At 42.7% G+C, this 27,625-nt stretch overlaps 1 protein-coding gene across 3 annotated transcripts; it reads left to right on the top strand.

Annotated features, from left to right (window-relative positions):
* The first annotated feature begins 192 nt into the window (after positions 1-192).
* Positions 193-27,334, top strand: LOC309388055 (amine sulfotransferase-like). 3 transcript variants are annotated; one of them, XM_081945030.1, is made up of 7 exons: positions 193-310; positions 4,877-5,031; positions 9,350-9,558; positions 16,234-16,360; positions 18,670-18,764; positions 24,554-24,734; positions 26,424-27,334. In XM_081945030.1, the coding sequence occupies exons 2-7, from the start codon at positions 4,887-4,889 to the stop codon at positions 26,618-26,620; spliced, it is 954 nt and encodes a 317-aa protein (XP_081801156.1). In that variant the 5' UTR covers positions 193-310; positions 4,877-4,886; the 3' UTR covers positions 26,621-27,334. The 3 variants fall into 3 exon arrangements, with proteins under 3 accessions (XP_081801156.1, XP_081801155.1, XP_081801157.1); XM_081945029.1 differs by lacking the exon at positions 193-310 and adding an exon at positions 3,565-3,677; XM_081945031.1 differs by lacking the exon at positions 193-310 and adding an exon at positions 3,774-4,016.
* Positions 27,335-27,625: the final 291 nt, after the last annotated feature.

Below are 27,625 nucleotides of genomic sequence, written 5' to 3'. Positions count from 1 at the left end.
TCCTTTACTATTCATCACCTGCATGATATTGATCCAGGTTGTGTTTGATCTAGATCTGGCTTTGTCAAGTTAATTCTGAATTGCAAAACAGTTGTTCATGAAGTGACTATGCAATATAGGTTTGCTTTCTGATGGCAATAGTCTAGAGTTCAAACCCTTTAAAGAAAAAAAACCAGTCCTCGTGCATCCTTTCATAGTCAACAGATAAAAGCCTGCTTCTAAATTTCAGGAGTGTCATTTTCCTTCTGCTCTGTTCAGTGCTTTTTTTCTGAAAGAGATATTCAATCATCAGCAAGAAAGAACCATAAAGGTAATTCTAAAATGTTTATTCCTAGCATTAAGATGGATTATAGTAGTTTATTAGAAAATGTTTGATTAAGATGTTAAATTAATGATTTTAAGCTTCATTTTAAAGTAGTATTGTGACATTTTATTTCATTTAAAAAAATTGTCATGTGGATGCAAGGATAACAAAATTCATATATTTGTTTAGGATTAAACCAGTTTGACTTCATATGTTAACCAGAATATTAAACTTATCAGTGCTATTAAAATGGATGATTAATGAGGTATTTATTATGGTCATCTAATAAAATCATTAGAATATCAACTAGCTATGTACATTTGTAATTACTATAAACTAGGAATCAGAAGGAGCTGAGTAGCATCTCACAAAAGCTTATGCCTCTTAATAAAAAGTGTTATGGGACGCAGTGGCTAAGACGCTAAGCTTATTGATCAGAAAGGTTGGCAGTTCAGCTGTTCAAATTCTTAGCACCATGTAACGGAGTGAGCTCCCCTTACCTGTCCCAACGTCTGCCAACCTAGCAGTTCAAAAGCATGTAAAAATGCAAGTAGAAAAATAGGGACCACTTTGGTGGGAAGTAACAGCTCTCCGTGCACCTTTGGCCTTTAGTCTTTCTGGCCATATGACCATGGAGACGTCTTCGGATAGTGCTGGCTCTTTGGCTTTGAAACGGAGATGAGCACCACCCCCTAGAGTCGGGAACAACAAGCACATATGTACGAGGCAAACCTTTAGTTTTACCTTTAAAAAGTGTTAATTTGGAAAGATGGTATCAGACTCCTGATTTTTTGCTATCCAGACTAAACACAGTTCTTCTCATACAGTGTATACAAGGAGTATTTACCCACTACTCATTTAGTAACAGAGTTCCTTTCCAACAATCAGGTCTGAAATGGAAATGGTTGCTGATTGAAAGATATATATTTTTCTTATGAATTATACCAAGGTTTATTTGTTTATTTTATATTTCACATTTGTGAGTCACCCATCTCCCTCAAAGAGGGATTCTGGTTGATGTACAATAAAATAAAGGATGAAAATATAAAACAGTATAGAAAAATTAAAATGTTTAAGTTAAATTGCAGAATTAATTTTTTAAAAAAATTATAACATTTTTCAAGAATAATACACCCTGTCAAAATTATTTGATAAAGGCAAAGGGAGGATTTTTATGGCACCAATCATCCCCATGCCTGGATGCTCCACTGGGCTCCCCATGCAAGCCCAATAGAGCCATGTTTTAACCCCTTTTCAGAAAGCAGAGTGGGGCCCCACCTCACCTCCAAGGGAAGAATATTCCACGGGGTGGAGGCTAATATTACTTTGTGGAGTGCTTTGTTTTGAGCACACGGAATCATAAATATGTGCATTGATTGGAAAATGATTTTGTAATGGCCATTTTATTTGCAAATAGTTGCTAACTGAGGCAGTCGCCAAACAAAGAGTAAGATGATTCGGGGACTGAAGACTAAACATATGAAGAATAGTTGGGTATGTCTAGTTTAATAAAAAGAAGGAAGAAGAGGTGACATGATGGCAGTGTTCCAATATCTAAGGGGCTATCTATTCTCCAAAGCACCCGAAGGTAGGACAAGAAGCTTTGGATGGAAACTAATTAAGGAGAGAAGCAACCTAAGGAGAAATTTGAGAATTCTGGGAGTTGAAGTCCACAAGTCTTAAAGCTGTCAGGTTTGAAGACCCCTGCGTTTTTTTAATAAAGGGTTAAGGGTGCAAGGGTCTTGTAACTTGAAGCTTTAAGACTTGCACACTTCAATCCCAGAGTTCCTGAGCCAACATGACTGGAGGAGGAATTCTGGGAGTCGAAGTCCACAAGTCTTAAAAGCTGTCAGGTTTGAAGACCCCTGCGTTTTTTTATAAAGGGTTAAGGGTGCAAGGGTCTTGTAACTTGACAGCTTTAAGACTTGCGTGCTTCAAATGCCAGAGTTTCTGAGCCAACATTTTGGTTGCTAAGCAGGAGCGTTGGTAAGTGATACTGATATTATATAACACTTTTAATTAAGCGGGTACCTTGAAAAAACATAACTGAGTTTCAAATAATACTGATTTCGTTGTTGTCTTAGGTGACATCTATGAAAAAAATTCAGGTGCTCAGGCATGAAAATGTGCTGCTCAAACACTATACTTTTCTGCTCACATTGAAAAAAAATTAGAGGGAACATTGGACCCAGCTCACGGAACAGGAAAAGAAGGCATGGAAATCAATACACCTGGGACATTGGAAGAAACCATGTGAGGAGACGCTGCTGCCAAAATGCAGGAAATCTCCACCCCCCCCCCCCAACCTGCAGATCATCCTTTCAAAGAGGAGTTTCACCAGGATGAAGGCGACACAAACGCCGCCTTCAGCCACCTCTTCGTCCTGGTGAAACTCCTCTTTGAAAGGACGATCTGCAGGTTGGGGGGGGGGGGGGAGAGATTTCCCGCACTTCGGCAGCAGCGTCTCCTCGCAGGGCTTCTTCCGATGTCCCAAATGTATGGATTTTAATGCCTACAGGAGGTCACTTCTCACCTGCATATTGACATTGAAGGCTCGAAATGGGGCGTTTTTGCAAATGGCTTGAAAATGGGGAGCGAGATATTCCTGCCTCTGCCCCTGTTCTGAAGGTCAGAACAGGATACGTAAGAGACGAAATCCCTCCTCCCCATTTTCAAGAGGTTTGAAAAACGCCACATTCCAAGCCTTCACATTATCCAGGATTGCAGGATTGAAGGCATGCGGGAGGGAAGGTTTTGTCTCTTATCCTGTGACCTTCAGAACAGGGGGAAAGGCAGGAATATCCCCCTCCATATTTTCAAACGGTTTGCAAAAACGTTCCATTAAGAGCCTTCAGCATATTCCAGGATTGAAGGCTCGGAATGAGGCATTTTTGCGAACGGCTTGAAAATGGGGAGGGGAGATTTTCCTTCCTCTTATCCTGTTCTGAAGCTCAGCACAGACTCCGAACAGGATAAGAGGCAAAATCCCCCCCCCCCCTTTTCCTGGCAATCGTTCTTCCCTTGGGATCTCAGCGCAGACGCACATCCCCCAAATGCTCTATCCGAAGCCGCCTCTGCCGTCAGTGCAGGTTCCCAAGGAAAGGATGGTATGTGGGTGTGTGTGAGAGAGATCCCTAACCCGCCCCCCCCGCCCCCAGGCAGCCACACCCCTCCACTAACTTGTTTTCCTGCTCCATTCTCCACTGCCAAGTGCAGGGCAAGAAAAGTAGTTTGTTAGTTTACTTCCAACTTCGCCAGATTTTTTTTTTTTTGCGAGAACTTGGAAGGTATTTTCTGGAATTTTTTTTACCATAGGCACACAGTCTACTTTTCTTGTCCTGCACGTGGAGTGGAGAATGGAGCTGGAAAGCAAGTTAGTGAAGGGATGTGGCTGCCTTGGAGGGGGAGGGTGTCTCTCTGTGTGTGTGTTCGTTCGTTCTGCCAGGAAGAGCTCCCCCCGTCCCGCGAGCCCAGAGGAGCATAGTCAGTTGTTCGGCGGCCAGCAAGCAGGGCAGGCGAAGTCCAGGATGCAAGGAGAAGTTGGGTCATTGTGGCCGCAGGCAAGCAGTTGGTGGGACGGAGAGGGTGAGGCTGGTGGGCTTGCTGCTTCCTACACCTGAAAAATAATAAGCCCTCCCCTTCTAATAAGCCCAAGGCCATATTTCGTGGGTCGAAAAAATATAAGACCCTGTCGTATTTTCGGGGAAACACGGTAAGTGTTCTTGGTAATTTATCTGTTTGGCTGTTTACTGTGTGACTGTCTAAGTTAGTGGTTCCTTGATTAGGGTATTATTTATTGGTATTTGTCAATTAAATAGTGGACTCTATACACTATATAATTAGCTGTTCACTATATAAATATTACTTTATAATTCACGTGCATATATTGCCACAATCACTCCACAGTCTCCACAACATACTTAGACTGAAAATTTTAATAACTTAATCAATGAAGAGAAGCTAGAATTGAAGGGCTGAAAATGAAATTCCAAATGTTCTAGAAACTCATAGCATAAATAGGATTTTTTTTAAAAAATCATCATTACAATAAGAATTTTCTTTGTTTTTCTTTCAAAACATTTTGCTTCTCATCCAAGAAACAATAAGAAAATAAAAATTGGGTTTTCTAAATTGCACGATCTCCTAAAACACCTTCAACATCAGTCTCCACTAAATTCTGCAGAAAACTTTAAAATCCCTCTTTTCTTTCCATCAAAGAATGGTCATACCAACATATATTTTTATTAGTTTTTCTCAAATTAAGTTCAAAAAGTTTCTCCATGTCCTGGGTAGGTGTAACAGCTATAAAAAAATCCAACTTCCTTATTTTCCTCTTGATCACATTGAAGACCTTAAATGTAACTTTTTGAGTTCCAGTTTTAACATTCGTAGGAAAAAAAATAGACTTTTTCCAAGTTGTTTTCTCTTGGGGATCATCGCTGAAGAAGGTTGCCAAATGTGTATTATTGAAACAATAATTTCAATAATTATAAAGTGAGAGATCTTGACCCTCTGTTTATGCTGCTAGTATTAAGGAAGGAAAAAAACCCTCTAATTTCTCTTTTATTTCAGCCCTGGTATTATGCAAAAAGCAGAACATGCAGAATTATTCAACTATAAAGGGTATAATTTATCAAAAGAATTAATGAAACTTGAACTCATGGAAGCATTAGAAGATTTCGAAATGAGGGATAGTGACATATTCATAGACACTTATCCAAAGTCTGGTAAGAATTCTGTAAAATTGTTGGAAGAAATGTTCTTCTGGGTTCCGTTCCAAGTGGGGAAAAGGACACTGGAAACATGGAGGCTGCTTGGAAAGGTGGCTTAATGGTGGACAGGATCACGTGGCCTCAGCTCCTGAACAGAAAAGGGGGATCACATGCTTTCAGATGTTAGGGAAAGGGGGGGGGAAGGGCTTGTTGAGAGTTCCTGGGTTTTTTATACTCTCTGTTCGGCCCCATCTCTCTGTTTCCTGTTCCTGTGTAAGAAATGTATTCTGATTGGTTGTCAAACTCCCAGGGGCAGGGGGTTCTTAGCTAACTTTGTAGGTTGTGTGTCAAGTCCCAAGCTTGGTTGAGTTCCCAGATGCCATGTGGTGAGTTTCTGTTGCAGCTGGGTCTGCCAGGAGGTAGATCTTTGTTATGTAGAATAGGCCTTTTAATGGTCCATTGACAAAGGGGGGGAGCTATTAAGAGTGAGTCTGTTTCTTGCCTAAATACATGTTTCTCTGGCTCCTCATTGACAAAGGTGAGGGGGGAATGAGTTTCTGCCTCCCTTTAGGGGGAAATATTCTGCCCTTTTAATATTTCCTAAAGCATTTCATTCTTCTAGGAGAAGGGTGGGTGTTAACTTCCTACAGTATGATATTAGTAATTTATATTTAACTTTCACACTGTAACTAAACTTTCTCTCTGAGAAGTTTCATTCTGCCCCTCTGTATGAAAGTAAGTAACGCTTCTTGTTGGAAATCATTCTGCATTTAGCAAAAGTTAATAGCTCTGCTGAAAGGGCATACATTATTTTTAAAATCTGGTATTAGCTAAGAGAATCTAAGAAGTCCTCCATATTGGTATCCTTTACTGACAAAGGGAATTCTGCACGCTTTTACTTAAAGGATGTTTTGAAAGTATTACAGCCAAGTAAGGCTCCCCATTCAAGAATGGGAAAAACCCTACCCAGAAAGAAAAGATTTAACTCTTCCTTCCCCTGCTTTGACCCAAAAAAGAGAAGGAACTTTTTCTGTACTATAGCTTGGTGCACTTTACTATTCACACTATAAGTTCCTCCATATTCTGACTCCCCTCTATCAGCCAGGAAAAAAAATAAGTCACTAATAGCTACTTTGATATTTTGTATTCAAGGGCTTTTTAGACAGGAGAATTTCAAGAATAGTTTTTCTGAAAACTATTTTCTCTGGTTTGGGTTTTTTGAAAGAAGAGGTAGGGGGAAAGACTGGATGTCAGGGTTCCAAATAGCATCCAAAATAAAGTCTGAGGCAAAAGCTTCCTCAAAGTTCCTATTTATTAAGAGAGCCATGTTGGCACATCTAGGAAAACCTGAATCTGAAAGCTTCAAATTTTCCCACCCAGTGGAAAGTTCAAGATCCTGCCCCCACACCCACAAGTCCATCACATGGTCCAATCTCCCACTGCCACAAAGACAGAGTCCACCCATCCAGTTCCTGCCAGGTGCAGAGACAAAGGATGACCTTGAGTTTCTAAGAAGAATGTTGTTATGGATACATATCACCCAACTCCATATAATCCCCCCTCCCATTTTCCCACAGTAGAAAGTTTGGCAGGCCTGAAGTCCAAAAAGAAAAGATGGCTTGCAGACATGACACCGGATTCCATCAAAGCAGGAAATGGACCTTTCTCATGCCACAGTTCTAACTTGTGAATAGATACATTGCACTGATTATGTTGATTTAGTTTGGAATTCTGAACATGTGATTGTGGCCTTTCTTAGTTCCCCTCTTCACAAATAAATGCCTTTATTTTGGAACTTGGTCTGTATCACTGAAATCAGGCATTTCTTATTAAAGCCTTGCTCACAGAACAAGCCTCGTTGATTGCATGGTTCTACCTCCCCTTTGTTTTTTTTAAGATTCTGGAGTATTTTCTATGTTTTGGCTTTGAAAAAACAATTTCCAAGCTCCTTTCTTTCTCAAGAGCTCTAGAACTAGAAAGAAGGAAAGAATGTATCTACAGCAGGTGAAGCAGCAAAATCACACATGATACATGTACAATTAGCACAGGAGCCCCCCAAGGCTGTGTGCTCTCTCCACTTCTCTCTATACGCCAATGACTGCATCTCAAAAGATCCCTGCAAAGTTTGCAGATGATACAATAGTGCAGGGGTGGCGAACACGCGGCTCTCGAGCCGCATGCGGCCCCCGGCGAAAATGAATGCGGCTCTTTGCCTCTTATCATTATTTTGTATACTGTGGCTCTTTGCCAAGTTTGGATTTTGTCCCTTTCGGCGCTAAACCCGGATCGCGCGCTCCCTTTCGGCGCTAAACCCGGAAGTACGGTCTTGCCCCGCCCCTGGTGACGCGACGACGCTTGCCTGCGCTCCACCAGCTCGGCTGGGAACGGAGACGTTTCTCTGCTCAGCAATGTCTTCAGTGGAGTGGTGGCAGCCTGGCAGGCTGAGCCTGCATCCCTTTCAGGCGCTCCGCTCCGCTGAGGAAACGTCTCCGTTCCCAGCCGAGCTGGTGGAGCGCAGGCAAGCGTCGTCGCGTCGCCAGGGGCGGGGCAAGACCGTACTTCCGGGTTTAGCGCCGAAAGGGAGCACGTGGTGTGGCTCTCTGACTCTCACAGTTTAAAATTTTGGCTCTTTTTGTCGAACTTGTTCGCCACCCCTGCAATAGTGATTGGTCTCAATCAAGACAGAAGGGAGGTTGAACAACTAGCCATGTGGTACAACAAGAACAATCTTGAACTAAATACAAACAGAAATGGTGGTATATTTTAGGAGAAACCCTCCTATACTATCATCTCTTACAATACTAGACAACACAGTATCAACAATAAAGGCCTTCAAGTTTCTAGGTTCTATCATCTCTCAAGACCTAAAATGGACACCTAACATCAAAAACATCATCAAAAAAGCACAACAAAGAATGTTCTTTCTGCGCCAACTCAGAAAGCTCAAACTACCCAAAGAGCTACTGATACAGTTCTACAGAGGAATTACTGAGTCTGTCATCTGCACCTCCATAACTGTCTGGTTTGGCTCTGCAATCAAACAAGACAGACACAGATTTCAGAGGATAATTAGAACTGCAGAAGAAACAATTGCTACCAACCTGCCTTCCATTGAGGACCTGTATACTGCACGAGTAAAAAAGAGGGCTGTAAAAATATCTACAGACCCCTCGTATCAGGGATGGGTTCCTGCCAGTATTACTACCAGTTTGGTGCCTGAAAAATTATTCAGCCAAACCAGTCCAAGCAGGTAGGAACGCACCCCTGCCTCACATCCTGTAAATAAATTGTTTCAACTTCTACCCTCAAAATGATGGTATAGTGCTCTGCACACCAAAACAACAAGACACAAGGACATTTTTCCCCGAATGCCACCAAACTAATACTCATAACACTGTCAAATTATCTACTAAGACTATATTACTATTATTCTTCTCATCCTTACCAGTACCTATCTCTTCCTACTTATTGCTTTATCCATGTTGCTTCTACCTTTAAAACTTATATTGTTTTTATTGTTTCCTAAGTGTATCTTATGATTCTTGACGAATATATTTTATTTTTTCTTTATGTACACTGAGACCATTTGCACCAAAGACAAATTATGTGCCCAATCACACTTGGCCAATAAATATTTCTATTCTACAGTATTTAACACCACTTTAGTAATCCTTCCTTCCTTCCTTCCTTCCTTCCTTCCTTCCTTCCTTCCTTCCTTCCTTCCTTCCTTCCTTCCTCAATGTGGAACCTTTGGAAGAAAAGCTCTAGAAGGAGCAAAACAACATCCCTTTACTATGAAATCAATTCCTTCCTACTCCAGGGACAAACATAAGTCTCAGAGTTTAGAGTTTGGTGCATATGGAGACATAGGTTTGACATCCTAAAAGCTCTCAAATCAGAACTTCAGAATCATAGATTACCTCATACAATTCACTATATAATCAAATACTATTCTCACTTATATACAATAAGCAAATACTATTTAAAACATGTCTAAATGTCAAATGGAACAATTCTAGATTTTAAGTGAGTTTTCTCCTTAGGTGATGTATGAGTATGTGATACAGCTTCGCTCATTCTGTGATGAGGAGAATCCCAGAATTCACTTGAAAATAAGTCTGACAGCATAGAATATGCTTAAAACTATACTAAGTTTATTCTGTTCACAGGTACTATATGGATTATTCCAACCTTGGTCTTAATTGATTTCTTTACTTAAAATCAGACAAATGCACATTATTTCTTCTCTTAGTGATACAACTTTGGTGATATAAATAACGTGAAACTCAGATAGGTTAAAACAAGTTTAAAACAAGTTGACTTTCATTTTTAGGAACTATCTGGACCCAGAATATTGTATGCTTGATTTTGTACGAAGGCCATCGGAATGGAACAGAAAATATTCCCATATCACGTCGGGGTGCATCCATAGAATACAACTTACACAATGTGGATATCACCCAGATGCCATCACCTCGCATCATCATGTCCCATCTGCCATATTACCTAGTTCCCAAGAAACTGAAGGCCAAAAAGGGAAAAGTAGGTCAATCTTGTTATTCTATTCTGACTATAAAAACGAGTTAGCTGAAAAATGCAATGATTGTATAAGTATATTTGTATATGTATGCATATATGTGTAGATATACATGTAGGAGAAAAGCAGGAATGAACACGAGTACAAGTTATAGGAGGAAAAGCACTTTAATGCAACTGTATTAACCTTTATGTGAGTAAGAGGGCGAGGAGTGCACACAAATTCTTAAAAGACAAAACGTCTTTTGGTCCAATCTACAATTAGGGCAGGAAAAAAATCCACTTTGCTATAAACCAAATGATAAACCAAAATCAAGTAGGGAGAAATACAGACATAGGTGGTATAGGAACAGAGTCCACAACCAGATGAATGCATTGAACATTGAATGCAAGAGAAATCTCTGTCACAAATTGAAGTGGAAAAGAAAACATAAGCAAGGCAATAGCTCTCAAGAACTGGAATTATGGCTATTCAATGAGAAGTCTAAGGAAGAAGTATCCTTTTTTTTAATTTTCAAAACAAACACAACACATCCTTTTTTCCATACTGCAGAAAGTGTATTAATTGGTTACAAAAATGTTTTCGTGCATCTCTTCCACAGTCAACAAACATAATTCATATTAACTCAAGTATTTTAACTCAAATATTTATACATGTTACCATCATCATACCTCCATTTCCATTTGACTATAATTGTTTAAACATCTTTCATCATAAAATATACCAAGATTTAATACATAACCACATACTGGCATTTCATTTACTATTTCTAGAATCCTCCAATAACACTGAATCCTTATGTCCTATTCTAGCTAACCATCCATAATATTTGATAACAAAGTTTTCTAATCCTTCTTTCCAAATCACTGTTTACAATTTATATCCCATTTCCTTATGTTGTACCCATACATATACATACGTTGTTATCATTATCCCTCCTTAATTTAACTATATCCTGTATCATATCACTTTCCCGCTAATAATCAAGACTTAACTGAATCTAACTTAATTCTTTTTTTATTAACTTTTATATATAATCCAAAAGGGTTTCTAATCATCCTTTCATGGGTGCCATTCAATATTCATATCCAGTTACTACTTATCATAACACTACACATTGTATACATTATTATCATTATCAATTATTTATTTAACTATATCTATTGTCACTAAATTTCACTAAGTTTAACTAGTTTTAAATTATACTCTTCCATCTATCAACCTGTATCTTTCCAGTAGCAAAACAGTCTCATATCTTCTGCCATTTGTGGTGTCAGTCCTCTAATCATCTCCTTAATCAGCTTTGTATGGACTCCTCTTAGCAACTCCTTGCTTATAAAATCTCTCATGTAATTTCGATGGCCTTCTTCTGTTTCCTTAATCAGCTTATTTTTGATTGCCGGTGGTGTTATCAATGATATTGCTAATAAAATTTCACTCTTTAAATCCATAAATTCTTTTGTTTTTTCTTCTTCTGTATCTTGCCATCTGAGGTAGATTTCCCCTCCATTTAAATCCTCTTTCAGTATTCCACTCTTTACGTTTTCAGAGACAAAGCAATCACCATAAATATCAGCAATTTTAATTTCTTTATATTCATTTTCCTCTTCGATTTTTAGGATTTTAACCACCACTTTTTCCATTTGATAAACATCTTCAACTTCATCATATTTTGCTGTTAGATGCACTAAGTCTTCCAACTTCTTCTCTATCCTCTCATGTGTGTTTGATAATTTCTGTATTTCTGAGAATATCTTTTGCAGACTTAAAACTTCTTTCCACTGTTGAAATTGTGCCATTGTCTCCAATTAACAAACACTGTTGCTCTAGCTTAGAAGGTTTTAACAGGATTAAGCATAGATTCACAATAACATTTCACCTTTCTCTGGTTAAAAATATACTTCAAAAGAACATCTGTGTGCTTTTCTTCTTATCACTTTCTATAAACAAGCTGTAAGACCTTGAAGTGTCAGTGTCAGGGTAATCAGTGAAAAAAAATAAGTGTTTCGTTTCCAATACACAAACCTCCAGCCTCCGAGTAGCAGTGTTATTGTTGCAATTTTCTTTGTTTCTTTTTGTATCTTTTTTGTATTTCAAGTTAAAAAAAAAAGTCCGATTCTTAAATGAGTTAGAAAAACATCCACGGTAATGAAAGAGAATTTTAGTCCATAGATTACAAACAATAAGAAAAAAACATAGAAGAAGGAAACTTAATCCTTTCATTTTAAAAGGCTTGCATAAATTCCATCCATGAAGATAGCGTTTAAAAAATAACCCACTGTCCAGAACCATTCCAAATTTAATTCTGTTGCTTATTTCTTCTGTTCTCCAATTTAAATTAATTTTACGTTTTTTATAGGCAGTCACTTTTAAAACAGTAAAAATTCCTCACCAGCTGGAAACACTTTCTCTCTCCATATCCTTCCGTTTTGGAGCCGCCCCAACTTCATCAGCTAAATGGCTGGATTTTTTGTCACTGGCTTGAAGAACTTCTCTTGGATCAATCAGGGACTTTGTGATGTCCCTGAGATCAGCAAGACATATTCTTCCTGTTCACCGTCTTTGCAGGACAGTTTAGGTCCATTTGGACCACCCAGTGGCAAAAGTATCGACTGCAATCTCAGAGCATTGAGATTGCACGTCGTCTCGTTGCGACTTCGGCTCCTCCCCTTTCAGAAAGAAGTTTCCTTGTCATTGGGTCCAAGAGATGCTGAGAAAAAGTCAAAGCTCAAGAAAAGGCAAGTGGAAGGCATCAAAGGTTTTGGGGGCTTTTCAGAAACAATCAGGCTAGAGCCTTCATAGAGTCCCTTGTTTTGCCCTCAAATGTGGTTTCTTGATCAAGCTGTATGTTTACAGCACTGAAATCCAAGCTCTGGTAAGAACACACATGTAATATTTCATCCAGTTTTAAACCCCACCATATCAAAAAAAATGTTGAGTTCTAGGAAGAGTACAGAGAAGAGCAATAAATATGATTAGTGGGCTGTATGTTAAAGCATATGAAGAACGCTTGCAGGAATTGAATATGTTTAGTCCAGTGACAATAAGGACTAGGGGCAGGTGGGTTCCTGCCAGTTCTAATCTCTTCTATAGAAGAGGTTCCACCAATCTACCGTGCCATTTAGAACCGGATCCAGCTCCCTCCCCCCGCCACTCCACACTTGCCCCGCCCACTACTCACCGATTGGCTGGATCACCAATCACCCTGCCCGCCTCTAAGAGTCCTATCTAAACCTTAAAATCTTAAAGCTGTCAAGTTTGAACATCCCTGGGGTTTTTTTCTAAAGGGTTAGGGGTGCAAGGGTCTTGTAAGTTGACAGCTTTAAGACTTGCACGCTTCAATGCCAGAATTCCTGAGCCAACATGACTGGAGGAGGAATTCTGGGAGTTGAAGTCCACAAGTCTTAAAGCTGTCAAGTTTGAACACCCCTGCAGGTTTTTTTTCTAAAGGGTTAGGGGTGCAAGGGTCTTGTAACTTGACAGCTTTAAGACTTGCATGCTTCAAATGCCAGAGTTTCTGAGCCAACATTTTGGTTACTAAACAAGAACGTTGTTAAGTAAGTTTCACCACATTTTACAAGTTGGCCACTCCCACCTGGTCACATGGCCAGCAAGCCACTCCCACAAAGCAGACCCCATCTACAGAAGAGGTTCTAAAACATTTTGAAACCCACCACTGACTAGGGGTGACATGATAGCAGTGGTCCCAATATTTGAGGGGCTGCCACAAAGAAGGCCAACGCACCTGAAGGCAGGAGAAGAAGCAATGGATAGAAACTGATCAAGGAGAGAAACAACTTAGAACTAAGGAGAAATTTCCTGACAAATGAGAACAATTGACTACTGGAACGGCTTGCTTCCAGAAGTTGTGGGTGTTCTATCCCTGAAGGTTTTTTAAAGAAGAGTTTGGAGAGCCATTTGTCTGAAATGGTATAGGACAGTGATGGCAAACCTTTTTTGGCTGGCATGCCAAAAAAGCACAGCAGCCAAGGGGGGTTGTGAGCCAGTGTGCCACACCCATAATGCTATGTGTGCCCCCCCACGCGTGCGCATGCACGTGATCAACTAACCCCCCCCCATGCACACACTTTTGCCACAGTTATTTTGCCTTCCCCAGCCTCCAGAGGCTTTTTAGGAGCTTGGGGAGGGCAAAAACAGCCTCCTCCAGAGGCCTCAGGAGCTTACCTGAAGCCTCCTGGGGGCAAAAAACAGACATACAGGGAACCCAGAAGTTCAGGAATGGTGACTTCCGGTTTGTCTGTAGGGCCAATTTTTGACCTCCGGAATCTTCAGGAGGCTTCCCTGAAAGCTCCGGAGGGTGAAAAACGGATCTACAGACAAACCAGAAGTCACTATTCCCAAACTTCCAGGTTCCCCTTAGGGCCTACTTTCTTTCTCCGCCTGCCCCAACGAGTCAAAGAGCTACTGGCCACTAAATCGCTCACTCGCCCGCATTCAAACCAGCCCACCTCATCTCTCCCAGCTTGAGCTCTCTGGAGGGGGAGGGAAGGTCCCTCCCAAGCCCGGCTTCTTTCCTTTGCTCCTGCGGCATCAATCCATAGGGGGAGGGCATGGACTGTTCGGTGGCAATGGGGAAATGGAGGCTTTTTTGCCAGCCTCCCAGCTGACAAAACAGACATTTTCACAGCGATGGCTGAAGCACAATCCCGGGCAGTCAGTTCCAGCTCTCCGTTCCCCAAGCATGTCCCGTTGCTGCTGGAGTCGCTTTTGGTGAATCCGGTGTGGCAGTTGCTTCTTGCCCTCACTGAGAGCATCACTGGCAGCCGCTTCTTGCCATCGCCGCCACGTCGGATTCACCAAAAGTGGCTGCAACAGCAACGGGACGTGCTTGGGGAAGGGAGAGCCGGAACTGACTGCCCGGGATTATGCTTCAGCCACTACTGTGAAAATGTCTGTTTTGCCAGTTGGGAAGCGGGCTGATTTGAATGAGGGCAAGTGGTTTGGGGTCGGCACATCCTTCGCTCGTTGGGGCGGGCTGAAAAAGAAAGGAGGCATGTGATAAAGCACCGCAGCCCCAAGAGCAAAGGGGAATGCCTTCGCCCTTGGCTATTGCATGCCTCCTTTCTTTCTCCGCCCACCCGAATGAGCGAAGGAGGCACTAGCCACTAAACCTCTCGCCCGCCCGCATTCAAACCAGGCCGCTCTCTCTCCACATGAGATCTCTGAAGAGGGAGGGGAGGTCTGTCTCAAGACGTACTTTCCTTACCTTGCAGCGCAATTCCAGGACGGAGGGATATTCTTTTTTTTTTGCTAGTATAGGGGCATAGCCTCAACCCCTGCCTTCCTGCCACCTGCAGTCCAGCCCCATGCAATCTCTCTGCCACCTCACTGACTTGGGAACACTCCGGTCTGCAGTTGGCTTTCTCCTAGCAATCCTTCCTGGCTGTACTCTCAGAGTGGTCACATGGCGGCAGTGCGCGGCTTCAGACTGACCCAAGGCCCATCTGGATGCCTGGTCAGGATCGCCAGGAGAAAGCCAACTGCTGCCGATAATGGGGCATGAAGAAGTGGTTGCCCAGCAGCTGCTGCATCCTGTGCAGGTGCCCAGGGCAGCCTCAATGTCCTGCCTCCCTGCCTTCTCCAGTCCAGCCCCGCGCCATCTCCCTGCCACCCTACTGACCTGGGGGTACTCCCGGCTCTGCTGGACAGCCGCTCCTTCATGTCCAGTTGCCAGCTGCAGTTGGCTTTCTTCTGGCAATCCTTCCTGGCCAGAAGAGGCCCTCCAGGGCAGCCCCGCCACTCTGGTGGCATGCTGTGCCCACAGAGCGGTCATATGGTGGCAGTGGGTGGGCTTCTAACTGACCCAGGGTCCGCTCCAACCTCAGCTCCTCTGAAGAAGACCCGCGCCTGCTTCCTTCTCTTTGGGAAGTGGTTTGCAAAGTCCCAGTTTTGCAAGGTGCTTATCAAAGAGAAGGAAGCACAGGCTTCTTCTAACAGCTGAGTCCTCTGCTCCGGCAAAGGAAGTGGGTGGGTGGGGCAAGCATGATGCGGACAGGCGGGGCGAGCAAGCGGTGACTGGGTGGGGGGAAGGAAGGGAGCAGGGGGGCAGGCCAGGGGAGGGACTGTTCTGGTACAGGGCCTCTAGAGGCCCCAGTACGGGAACAGACACAAAATTATTCCAAGTGGTACGTGCATACCTGATCGGACAAGACCGGATGAAACCCCACCTCTGAGACTGATCCATTAAAACACAAAAAAATGTTGAGTCAATTGTGGGTCCTTGGTGTTCTCTAAATTGCAGACATTTCATTACCCAACTAGATAACATCCTCAGTGCTAGAAAGGAGTGGAGTTTGCTCATTTTGTATAGAAGTGGCTTGCCCTGCCAGTGTTGGAAGGAGTGTTCTTGGTTGTTCCTTAATTAGGCTGTTGTTTACTGTGTGACTATGTTGGTAGGTTCTTGATTAAGATATTATTTATTGTTTGATTGCTAATATTGCCAATTACTATATAGCCAATTACGATATCTCATTGTACTCTAATTCATGACAGGGAAGAGAGAATAAAACATGGGCCAATGAAATATACTTTATTTCAGAAAAAGGGAAACATTTACATAATTTTATAAGAACATTTTTCAATGTACTTTAGAAGTTATCCTCAGTTTATTAAAAATGAATGTATTTATTACAGATTACGTATATTATATATTCTTGCAGGTGATTTATGTGTACCGAAATCCAAAAGACATTTTAGTGTCCTTTTTTCATTATTACAACTCGTTCCATGGAATAGTAAATGCATGTAATTTGGAGGAGTATTTTCAAAAATTCTTATCTGGAAATGGTAAGATGGAAATAAAATATTTATCACATCACTATCAAAAAGGGCTGATTTGCTAGTATGTTTTCTTGGAGTTATTGACAATGACAACACTCAGTTTGAAGGATTTCAACAATAGGGGACAACTTAGATCTAACGAATCCAAAGTTTCCTCCCTTGCCAATGAAACTGCAGGCTAAATCTCACTTTGCACAGTTGCTTCTCATTGGTTTGTGTGGGGAAAACATTGAACTCACGAACCACCACCTCTCTCTATTAAAATAAAAGCCATGTCAGCCAACATAGTAATAAGGTTCTAACACAGTGGTTCTCAACCTTCCCAATGCCGCGACCCTTTAATACAGTTCCTCATGTTGTGGTGACCCCCCAACCATAGGAACCAGTGTCTCGGTTCCTAAGACCATCGAAAATAATGTCTTTTCTGATGGTCTTAGGCCAGGGGTCTGCAATCTTAAACACTCAAAGAGTCACTTGGGCCCGTTTCCCAGAGAAAAGAAAACACCGGGAGCCACAAAACCTGAGTGGGCATGGCCAAAACGATGTTACTCACTCCCACCGAGTTTCTTCCCACTAGCCACGGCTTCCCAGGTTTTGTGGCTGTTTTCTTTTCTATGGGAAATACACACACACATACACACATTTCTCCATCTCTCCTTCTCTCTTTCTCCCTCTTTATCTCCCTCTCCTTCCCTAATCACTTTATCTGTCTCTCCCTCTCCTCCATATCTCTCATTCTCCCTCTCCAATCTCTTTTTCTCTCTCCGTCTCTCATCTCTCTCCCTCCTTCCCTCTCATCCCTTTCTCCCTCCCTCCCTCCATTTCTCTTTTTCCCTATCTCCCTTCCTCCGCCTCTCTCATTTCTCTCCCTCCCTCCCCCCTTCTCTCTCTCTCTCTCTCTCTCTGCTAAGGAACAATCACCAGCCATGGTGGAGGCCTCCCTTCAGGTGACCCTCCTCCCCCTCTCACAATCCCCTGGCCTTGCTGTGTCATCCCTCCCCCTCACACGAGAGGAGAAGGAGGAGGGTCGCCAGAGCCTTAGTGCAGGAGCAAAGCAGCCCTATACCTCCCTTTGCACCACATTCGCCCATTAGGCAGCCTTCGCTTCCTGTCACTTCAGGTTTGAGCTTGTGCCCTCCGCACTCGGCCAAAGACATGGAGGACACAGCAAGGTCATGGCTGGAGCCATAGTGCAGGAGAGAAGCTGCATCCTTTTGTGCCCTGTTAAGACCCTCACCCTCCTTAAGCAAGCAGCCAGCCGCCCCGTGCACACCTTTGCTGCTCTTTGGTACTCGCTTATGGGTAGTCTCCCCATGTGTATGCACCCTCCCGCCCCACCACAGCTGGCCAGGGGGTTGCGAGAGGAGGAGGAGGGGGTCGCCCAAAAGGAAGTCTCAGCCGGGAAATGGGGGACGGGCGGTAAGCAAGAGCACCGCTTCCCCCCGCCGCCTCAGACCGGGCGAGGAGGAAGTGGAGGGTCGGCGGGGCACCTGGGAAAGCACACGGGGGGGGCACAGGACAGGCACCCGAGTGAGCTTGTGGGTCACGGGGGAGCCCGAGACGTGGAGCAGCACTATGAGGTTGCGATGCTTCGGCCCTGACCGAAAGCAGAGCACCGTGGCCAGGCAACCCGGCATGAAGGGCAGGGGCTGCTGAGTGGCTCTCCCCCCGCCTGTTCCCCATGGCAGCTGCTTCCCGAGCTCCACTGAGCTGCCTCATCTGTACCACTCCAGGCCCTGCTTGTAGTGCCAGTTGAAGAAGTGGGGCTTGGTGCCGAGGGAGCGCACGCCGGGCAGGCCGAGGGAGTGGGCGGGTGGTGGGCGGAAGGCGACGGGGCAGGCGCACCACTTCTGCAGAAGTTTCTTGCGGGTGGCAGGCAGGGCGAACGGGCAGTGGGCAGGGGCAGTGTCGGGGGGGCTAGGGGATGTAGCAGAGGAGGAGCAGGCTTTAGCAGAGTCAGGTGCCCGAGAGTGAGAGCAGTGCACCCAGCAGAAGCGTCCAGCAGCACCACAGCCGCCGCCTTTGCTGGTGGAGCGCCATGGCTCCATTGCTGCCAGTGCAAGGTCGGGCATGTGGGTTGTGGAAGAGCCACACTCAAGACTTTTAGGCGACCCCTGTGAAAGGGTCGTTCGACCCCCAAAGGGGTCATGACCCACAGGTTGAGAACCGCTGTTCTAACAGGATTCACTAGAGGAAATGTTCTAGTGGTTCTCAAACTATGGCCTGGGACCCAGTGGGACAGTAAGCTGTTATGAGGAATCAGTATTATCTTAAGTACGACCACTCTTATTTCCATTCTCTGCTTGAACCAACAGTTGCTAGCAGTTTGGTCTTCGATCATGTGAAAGGCTGGTATACACATCGGAATGAATTAAATATTCTTTTCCTGTGCTATGAAGAAATGATCCAGGTGAGACTATTCACTTCTTTCCCCACTTACCGTATTTTTTGAAGTATAAGACCCACTTTCCCCCTCAAAAGTGGTTAGAAATGTCTGTGTGTCTTATACAGTGAATGTTGCCAAAGCCCCACCCACCTGCCAGCCCCCACACTTTTCAGTCTCCAGGGGTCAGATTTTTGGTCTCCGCACACCCCATTTTAGACCTTTTCCAGGCTGTGTGGATCACCACAGCACATTGCCACACATCATCGCTCCACATGCCCCGTTTTTGGCTTCTGTGTGTTGCGTTTTTGGCCAGTTCCATTAGCGAGGATCAGCGGCGGCAGCAATCCCCACCACCTGGAATGAGCCAAAAACAGGACACATGGAGGCTGAAAATATGACATGGGGAGGTGGTGATCAGCAGCAATGTGCTGTGGCAATCCCGGCAGCCTGGAATGGATCTAAAACAGAACATGCAGAGGCCAAAAATGTGATGCGTGGAAGCCAAAAACGCGATACATGGAGGCCTGGAACTACTGATTGGCAGTATTCTGTGAGACCGATCCAACCACTAATCAGCTGCTCATGCTGAAACAGGCTGCGATAACATGCTGAAGCTGACCAGGCTGTTTGCTGCAAGGATGCTAGCCAGATGAATACCAATGGATGCTGGTAGGCAGAGGCAAAAATTATTTTCTTGTTTTCTTAGTTTCTCCAAAAACTAATGTGCGTCTTATACTCCAGAACATCTTATACTCTGAAAAATGCCGTATTCTTTTGCCAAGGTCAATAGGGTTCAGGGAATAGGCCTAGACAAATAGAGATGCAGCTGTAGGTAATGTTTGTTTGTATCTATGGTTGAACATTTGTGAATGTTCTGAACAACTGACATTTACATTTTCAAGGACAGAAGAGTTTGTGCATGTTTTTTTTTTGCACTCAACATAAACTATTCCAGTTTGGCAAGTTCTTACTAAGAACTTGAAAATGAAAGTCCTGCTAATTCTCTGCTTATGCAGCTAAGCAGTGTTTTTAGAGCTGATTCAGACAGGGCTTTTTTTTTTTCACTGAAAGAAGTGTATAGAGAAGGGACAAGAGGAAAAAAAGGTGTAATTCCAAAGCTTTTGGATAGATCAAGTTCCTGAAGAGGAAATACAGCAAGAAAACGCCATTCTTCTAATCCTATTCTCTTTTAGTCCTTCTTTTAAGAGTTTGACAAGGGAACTATCCAGCAGCCAGCTTTTCAGATTCCACAGAAGTGTAATAACTTTCTTTAATGTGAAGCTGTGGTTGACTGAGGCACTGCTCTTAGAGGCATAGGTGTTAATTAGTGCATTGGATGATTTAGAACATATATCAATAAAAGGCATAGCTTGATGGAATGATGGGATTTTTACCCAAGTGTGGAGCTGAAAAGGTGACTTTTTCTTAAGAGTGCTAATGGAATGGTGCAAGTTTGATGAGGAAGTAAGACAAAACAATGTCCCTTTGGGCTGTTTAATATATTTGTAGAAAATATATTTAAGGAATTTGGTGGAGGTTTAGTGGAAGTTTATCAGTAGTTTAATCATTAGACATCATTGAGGTAAACAGACAAAATCCATGATAGCACAGAGGTCACCATGATTGGTTACCTAATCCATTAGGAAAGGCTGGTACCCAGCCCTAAAGTGAATCATTGTGGTAACCCTCCACATGATTGCATTGATCTGGGGTAATCCTAGGGCATGACAGTATTGAATCTGTTTTTGACTGCTTTTGAAATAAATAAAAATCTAACAGAGGTAATTGTAGGTGTTGAGTTTTAAAACCAGCTCCTTAAACACATATGTTTAAGGGATTGCGGGGAAAACTGTAGGTAGATTCACAAAATTAAAATGCAACAAATCAATAAAACCAAATAATTTTATATAAGAAAACAACAGATATACCTTAAGGCAGGTGGGCACAATATAGAACCTGCCAAACAACCTTTGCTGCCCGTTGGCATTTTTTTAAAAAAATAAATAAATAAATTTACTGCTGCCCCAAGAGACACACTGTTGAGTGTCTCCAGTGCTCTGCTAGCTGGCAAACAGCTGATCAGTATTCCTTTGCAGTCAACAATGATTTTGAATTGATCTATGTGGTCCAGTGGTCCAGTGGTGGGGTTCAAATAATTTAACAACTAGTTAAATGGTTGGGTGGGCGTGGCTGGGGGGGGTGTCATGTGACTGAGTGGACCAACTCAACATCACTCACGGCAAGGTGGTGCAGTGCAGGTGGGGCGATGCTGCAGAGACAGGACAATTTCCTATGTACCATTCCAAGCCCCAGGGCTGACAAAAGAAAAGCCCATCTAAAGATCGTGACTGCCTGCTGAGCCTGCCTGGCGCATGCAGGTAAAAGGAGGCTGGGGGGGGGAAGAGAAGGGCCGATGGAAACGCCCTGTTTTCTGCCTCCATTGGGCTGTCTGTCGGGATGGCAAGGTGGGGGGAGGGGAAAAGCAAAAAGCCCACTCGGTCCATATGTACACCCCAGCATGATGGAGAATCTCCCTTCCAGCTCGCTGGTTTGGGCATTTGGAACTTGAGGGGTAGATTGTGTGTCCTGAAGTCTGTCTGCTGCTTCTCCAAGCCAGGCTCTGGCTTCAGCTGACCATCTGCCAATTTTCTTCCAGCACGCCTGCGAGGAACCCAGGAGCTTAGTGACCTCATGTTGCATGATTTTCCAGGCTGGAAACTTCATGGCTGGTGCAGAGTAGTCCTCTTCAACAAGCAGAGTAGTCCTCTTCAACAAGCTCAAAAATGTTGTTGCTCCTACAAGCCTACGTTCCCTGCACGAGTGTTGGAAGAAAGGGAAAGCATGTGGAGCATCTCCCTGAGTGCCAGAGGCACACCTAGCACCAATAAGAAACACTGCAGCTGTGAGATATTGCTTGCAGCCGCTTCTTGTAGCCCTTGTTGGTGCTGGACATGCCTTGGGCACTTGGACAGACACTCCATGTGCTCTCCAGGTTGACGGCTTCTCTTCCCTGCTGCTCTTTCTGGTGGCCTGCTAGGAGAGCATCTTGCACAGCCCAGTGAAATTTAGCAGCCATGAGCTGCCACTTTCCTCTAAGTCCCATCTGGAAAGCGCTGCAGCAGAGAGAAGCAGCCAGATTAAATGCTGCTTCTCTCTGCCGCAGTGCTTTCCAGATGGGACTTACCGGACCCAAAGCGGCAGCTCACAGCTGCTAAATTTCACTGTGCTGCACAAGATGCTCCAGCAGGCCACCAACAAGAGCAGCGGCAGAGAGAAGCAGTTGGGTCAGGCCAGTGTCTCAGGAGAGCACGATGGCTGGGGAGCCATGAAATCAGGCAAGGGAACTAGAGAGGGCCTAGGTGAGAGTGTTGGCTGGGGAGCCAGGAAAGCGGGTGAGGGAACCAGAGAGCCAGGGGTGCTATGTGATCTAGGGCCTAGAGGAGCTGCGATGGCTGACGAGCAAGGCAAGCGAGCGACCAAAACAGACAAGGCAAGAAAAGAAGTGGCTGTAAGAGATGGGGTGGGCGGGGCAGTGAGGGGCAGACTGGGCGGGGCAGCCAGTGGTCCGCCGAGCTGCGCAGAATCTTAACATCCGGTCCAAACCAGCTGAATCCCACCTCTGATGTGGTCTCTTCCATTCTACAAGTTCTGCAGCAGTTTACCACAACACTTTTCCACATCATTCCCCACATAAAGGGTGTGTGTGTGCCTAGTCTAAGCCTGGGAAAAAAGCCAAGTGTTTAGAGTTCACTTCAAGGCAGAAAAAGTGAAGAAGAGTTGCATTTCTAAGAGGATGGTGGTTTAGAGAGCAAATGCTATGATAAGGAAGGCCAGCTTCCCTAGTCCTGCTAGAGATGATCAACACATTCCAAATAGCTAGCTCTGTCTCACAGGCACTACAAAAGGCCAAGGGTTTCTCAAATACCTGGGCCATGTAGGGTTCTGTAGGCAATACCTGTAGCCTGAATTATGCTCTGGAACTTACTAGTAACCAATGCAGCTGATGAAACAGCGGTGTTACATGGCTATAACAAGGCCTGCTTGTACAACTGTAGCCCCATGTAGAGTATGTAGCAACCCACAAGGTGATCAAAGCATGAGTGATGGAAGGAGAGGCCCAGTAACCACTTTACCCCATGGATTTTGATAGTTTATTTTGATGATGTCATTAATTAACCCTACTGATATGTTCCCATTATAAGTTAGTATATATAATAACTACTTTTCTGTTGATATTCATAGGTATATGAACATTCCTATACTTATGTAGACAATGCCTACATACATAGATAATGGCATGTTGGATGATAATTCAAATGATTCTCACTGATAGTTAGAAGACATGTAGAATGAGAAATATTGATTTGAAAATTAATATAAATATGGATTGAATCATTGAACTCTTTGAAATGGTTACATCCATGCAATTAGTAGAATTGAATTAAAGAGCAGAACAAGTTTAAAATATACGAATGCTGATAGAGGGAGATAATATGTTGCCCAGAGAGAAGGAATATTTGACAAAGAATACAAAGAATACAATGAAAATGACTGCATGTAGGAGCATGCTTTGCTCAATTTGTTAAAAGGAATTGAGATTTGGTCAGCAGAAATATAAACTTCAGTTGAATGGAACTGTAAATAAGTGATGAAACAAGAAGAGTCAGCATTAAGATTTAATAAGTGCTGAATGAATGTGGATTAAATACAAATGAGAGTAACCTATATAAGAGAAGCACATTTATTGCAATGATTTAGTCATATTAATTAGGATCAATTACATAACAAATATTTGAAGGAACAGTGAATGGATGCAGAAGAAGACAGAGAAAACGATAGTTAGATGAAGCTGATAAGATTGGAAAGGTATATTGCACAATATTGATTTAGCTTGATTTAACCATAGTTCGATTTCTTCCTCTCCTGGTTGCCTTATTCCTTTTGTGTTCTTTGCATAACATTGCTTGTTCCCCAAGGAAAAAGCATGATGGGAATGGATATATACTAATTGCTCAATTAGTTGGTTTATGTCAGTGTTTCCCAACTTTTTTTTTGCCATGTCCCACCTGAGCATATTTAAAAAATCCTGATGCCCCCCCCCCCCCGCCCCTGTGACATATAATTCTTACTTTAGTCAAAAAGTGAACTTTACTCATGCGGAGGAAGCCTAAAAGGTCATTAACTTGATTTAAACAAGGTTCAAATTGCCCCCCATTAAAAATCAAATTGCCCCCCTGTGGGACCTGGGAACCACTGGTTTATATGGTGTCCATCTCACTATAACATTTCTAGATGAATAACATAAGATATAACACACAATACAGAGCTGAAAATACATTAATAAGATCTATAATTGTTGATCTGAAGAAAAAATATATAGATATCTGTAATCAACTATTACAAAACTAATAAAACATTAGGATACTAACCCTAATAGGATGGAGAAAAAACAGTAGGGTATCATATAACATGTTCCATTACATCAATACAGGTGTGTGTGTGTGTGTGTATGTGTTTACAACTATGCATGTATATGCATGTAGTTATTTGCAACACATACATACACATGTAACCTGTTTCATCTGAAATTGATATAGGTGTAGTTGAAAGTGTCTGTTGTCCAGGATCTCCATCCAATTCATTTCCACCAGCGTTTTATACGCGTAAAGAAATAAATGACACTTTTTAAACGTTTAACGCTCTTCTATATAATGCTTTCACTCGGAAATCAATTCCAGTCTGTTCAATGGAGCTGACTCCAAATTAAGGGTATACTGTAGAAATATTCCAAAAGCAAATAATTCTTCTTCCAGGATCTTAGAGGCGTAGTACTTAAAATATGCAAATTTATTGGAAAAGAGCTGAGCAGCCAGGAAGTGGACAAAGTTGTGGAGATGGCTACATTCAAGAATATGAAAGCGGACCCCAGGGCAAATTTTGTGAAAACATATGAAGAGTGTTTTGGACTAACAAACGTAAAGCATATACGCAAAGGTAATACTGACAGAACAAAATCAAACTTTGGTTTTTTTCCTCTCTTGCATCTAACCAGGGGACAAAAGTGCTTCAGGAACCACTTCTTTTTCTCTTGTGTCCTCAAGACATTGACTTCTCTCCCCACCATATACCTGAGGTAGCTCTATGTCATCCTCAGTGTTCAACGAACATTTCCGCTCCTTCAGCGGGCAAAATCCATGTTAGTTTACTGTGAGGAGAGGCGAATTCTGCACTCGCGTTATTCTTGGGGGTAGGATCAGTTCAACTCCCATTGATCAGTTCAACTCCCATTGAACAGAAAGGACATGGCCTCGATTCTCTAGGCCTTGCAGGCCCATTCTGGCTTGGACAGTGAAGAATCCAGTTCTTTCTGATGAAGCTTTTCCCCTGGATTTTCCAGAACTTGAGATATAGCTTTGAAAGGGGGCTGAAACAGGCTGAGAGGTTGTGTTGGAAGAGAGAAAGAAAGAGGGAGAGAAATGGGAAATGGAGAGAGAGAGAGAGAGAGAGGGAGGGAGGGAGGGAAAGAGAGAGGATGCCCCTGCAACTTGAGCAATAGCTGGCTCTTTCCTGCTCCTTCAGAAATGCAGCTTTTTACTTATTAAGTTTTGATCCCACTTTTATTACTTCCAGATCCAATAAGGCAGTAAGAATCCATTTTGTGGATCCCTTGGGCAAGAACTGATTGTTTTTGTTAAGCAAAGAACTATTTATTTTTTCATTCATGCTTATGTTATACAGGTAGTCCTTGACTTACAACAGTTCATTTACTGACTGTTCAAAGTTACAGTGGCATTGAAAAAAGTGACTTATGACCATTTTTCACACTTTCGACTGTTGCAGCATCCCCAGAGTTACATGAGCAAAATTCAGGTGCATGGCAACTGACTCATATTTATGACGGTTGCAGTGTCCCAGGGTCATGTGATCCCCTTTTGCAACCTTCTGACAAGCAAAGTCAATGGGAATCCAGATTCACTTAACAACCGTTTTACTAACTTAACAAATGTAATGATTCACCTTAACGACTGTGGCAAGGAAAGTTACAAAATGGGGCAAACTCACTTAACAAATGTTTCACTTAGCAACTTAAAGTTTGGGCTCAATTGTGGTGGTAACTCAAGGACTACCTGTATATCCTGCTGAAAAAATTGTCCAAAGTAATGCATTACTATAAAAATCTCAGTTGGGACTATTGTTGAGTCCAAAACTCACTTTTTTACTTACTGCCTGATGAATAAATATGCTATGAGAGAATAAAGGTAGCAGTTGGATCTTGTGGGAAGACAGAACAGTGGTTCCAAAATTGTACCGAATACACAGGATGAAAAGATGGTCCTCACTGGCAGTGGGGGGACCTTCATGGTGGGTAGCAGGGGTGGGTTCCGGCAGGCACTACTGCCATTCGCTCGTGGGTGTGCTGCGCGCGCATGCACAGTACAATAAAAATTGTTCTGCGCATGTGCAGAAGACAAAACAAGATGGAAGCACCTATGGCACCGCCCGAGAACTAGTTCAGGGGTGTGGCAGGCCTGGGTCGCAGCCGGTTCCAGCTGAACCGGTAGGAACCCACCATTGGTGGGTAGGTCTGTGAGGATTCAGGATCAATGCTGGGGCTCTTTTCAGGAGAACACATTACAGGCTAGGGCCACTAATTGATTCCTCAATCTGCTCCTTTTTCGTCAGGAATTGTTGGAGACTGGAAGAATATTATGACAGTATCGCAAAGTGAAAGGTTTGACAACATTTTTCAGGAACAAATGAAGGATATAGATCTCAAATTCATTTGGGATATAAAAGAAATACATGGGAATACTCAGTATGGGAAGCTGCAGGAGCCTCTCCAGGAGGATAAAGAGCAGAAATGTTCAACACAACTGTAATATGTAGTTAAAGCTACTACAATACACCTATGTGTTTTCTGTATGTACTTATGTGTATTGTGTGCATAACTGCTTTCTGCTCAAAGCTGTTTCCTGCTTAGCGAAGCGACCTTAAAAAAATATGGCTTTTGATAACCCCATCTTTTTCAAAATGTTGAAAACATCCTACAATTTATCACCACAAATGGGTCAAGATATACCAGAATGGTTTCATAAATCCTTTGCAATATAAACAAATGCTTTGAGAGCTGGGAGAAATGTTTTTGTAATGAGTAGAGAACAAAGATATGTTAATCTATTATTATTTTTACGGGCCAACATAACCGTTGCTTAGATAATGGGAAATAATTTTGGAATAGCACCTTTACATAACTTAGATATATTAATTTTGTATCGGTTAATTTTATAAAAAAAGATGATGTTAAGAAAAAAATACTTAGCACATTAGGTTACTTGCATGCTACATACAACAACTTTAAGTAATACCTACTGATGTAGCTCATGATGTAGAGGCCAAGTCAGAGGGTACAGCTGATCAGGTTTCTCTATAGCTCTAGTTTAATAATAAGTATAAAAATTAATTTGCAGTTGATATCATATGGAGCTTATATTTCCTCCAATAGGTTCTCTTTCCATATAGTTTCTTGCCAAACATTAGCATTCTTCTTCTTCATTTATTTGATCTATCTTGCTAATAAAATTATTTAAAAATTATTTTATATTTCATTGGGTTTTTTTTATTCTGCTACAATTCTTTAACTCTCAGTGATTTACAAATATTAAAATACTCATATTCAATCATTGAACAATAAGCCAACCACAAGCAAGCCAAGATTAGTCTACCAGGTGATGGCAAATAGTCCATAAAACAAATGCAAAACTGCTCTAGCAAGTAATTCCACTAAACCAACTCAAAGTCAGTAGACAAAGGTGAACGTACCTCCACAAGAACTCACTTGTCAGGAGAAGTTCAGGAAGCAAACAAGCACACAGCATACATGTTGT

Source organism: Natrix helvetica (assembly GCF_964273705.1).
Source record: "Natrix helvetica genome assembly, chromosome: 2".
Classification (NCBI taxonomy): domain Eukaryota; kingdom Metazoa; phylum Chordata; class Lepidosauria; order Squamata; family Natricidae; genus Natrix; species Natrix helvetica.
Note: the sequence above shows the minus strand (reverse complement) of the source record. Positions and strands in the feature narration are given on the sequence as shown.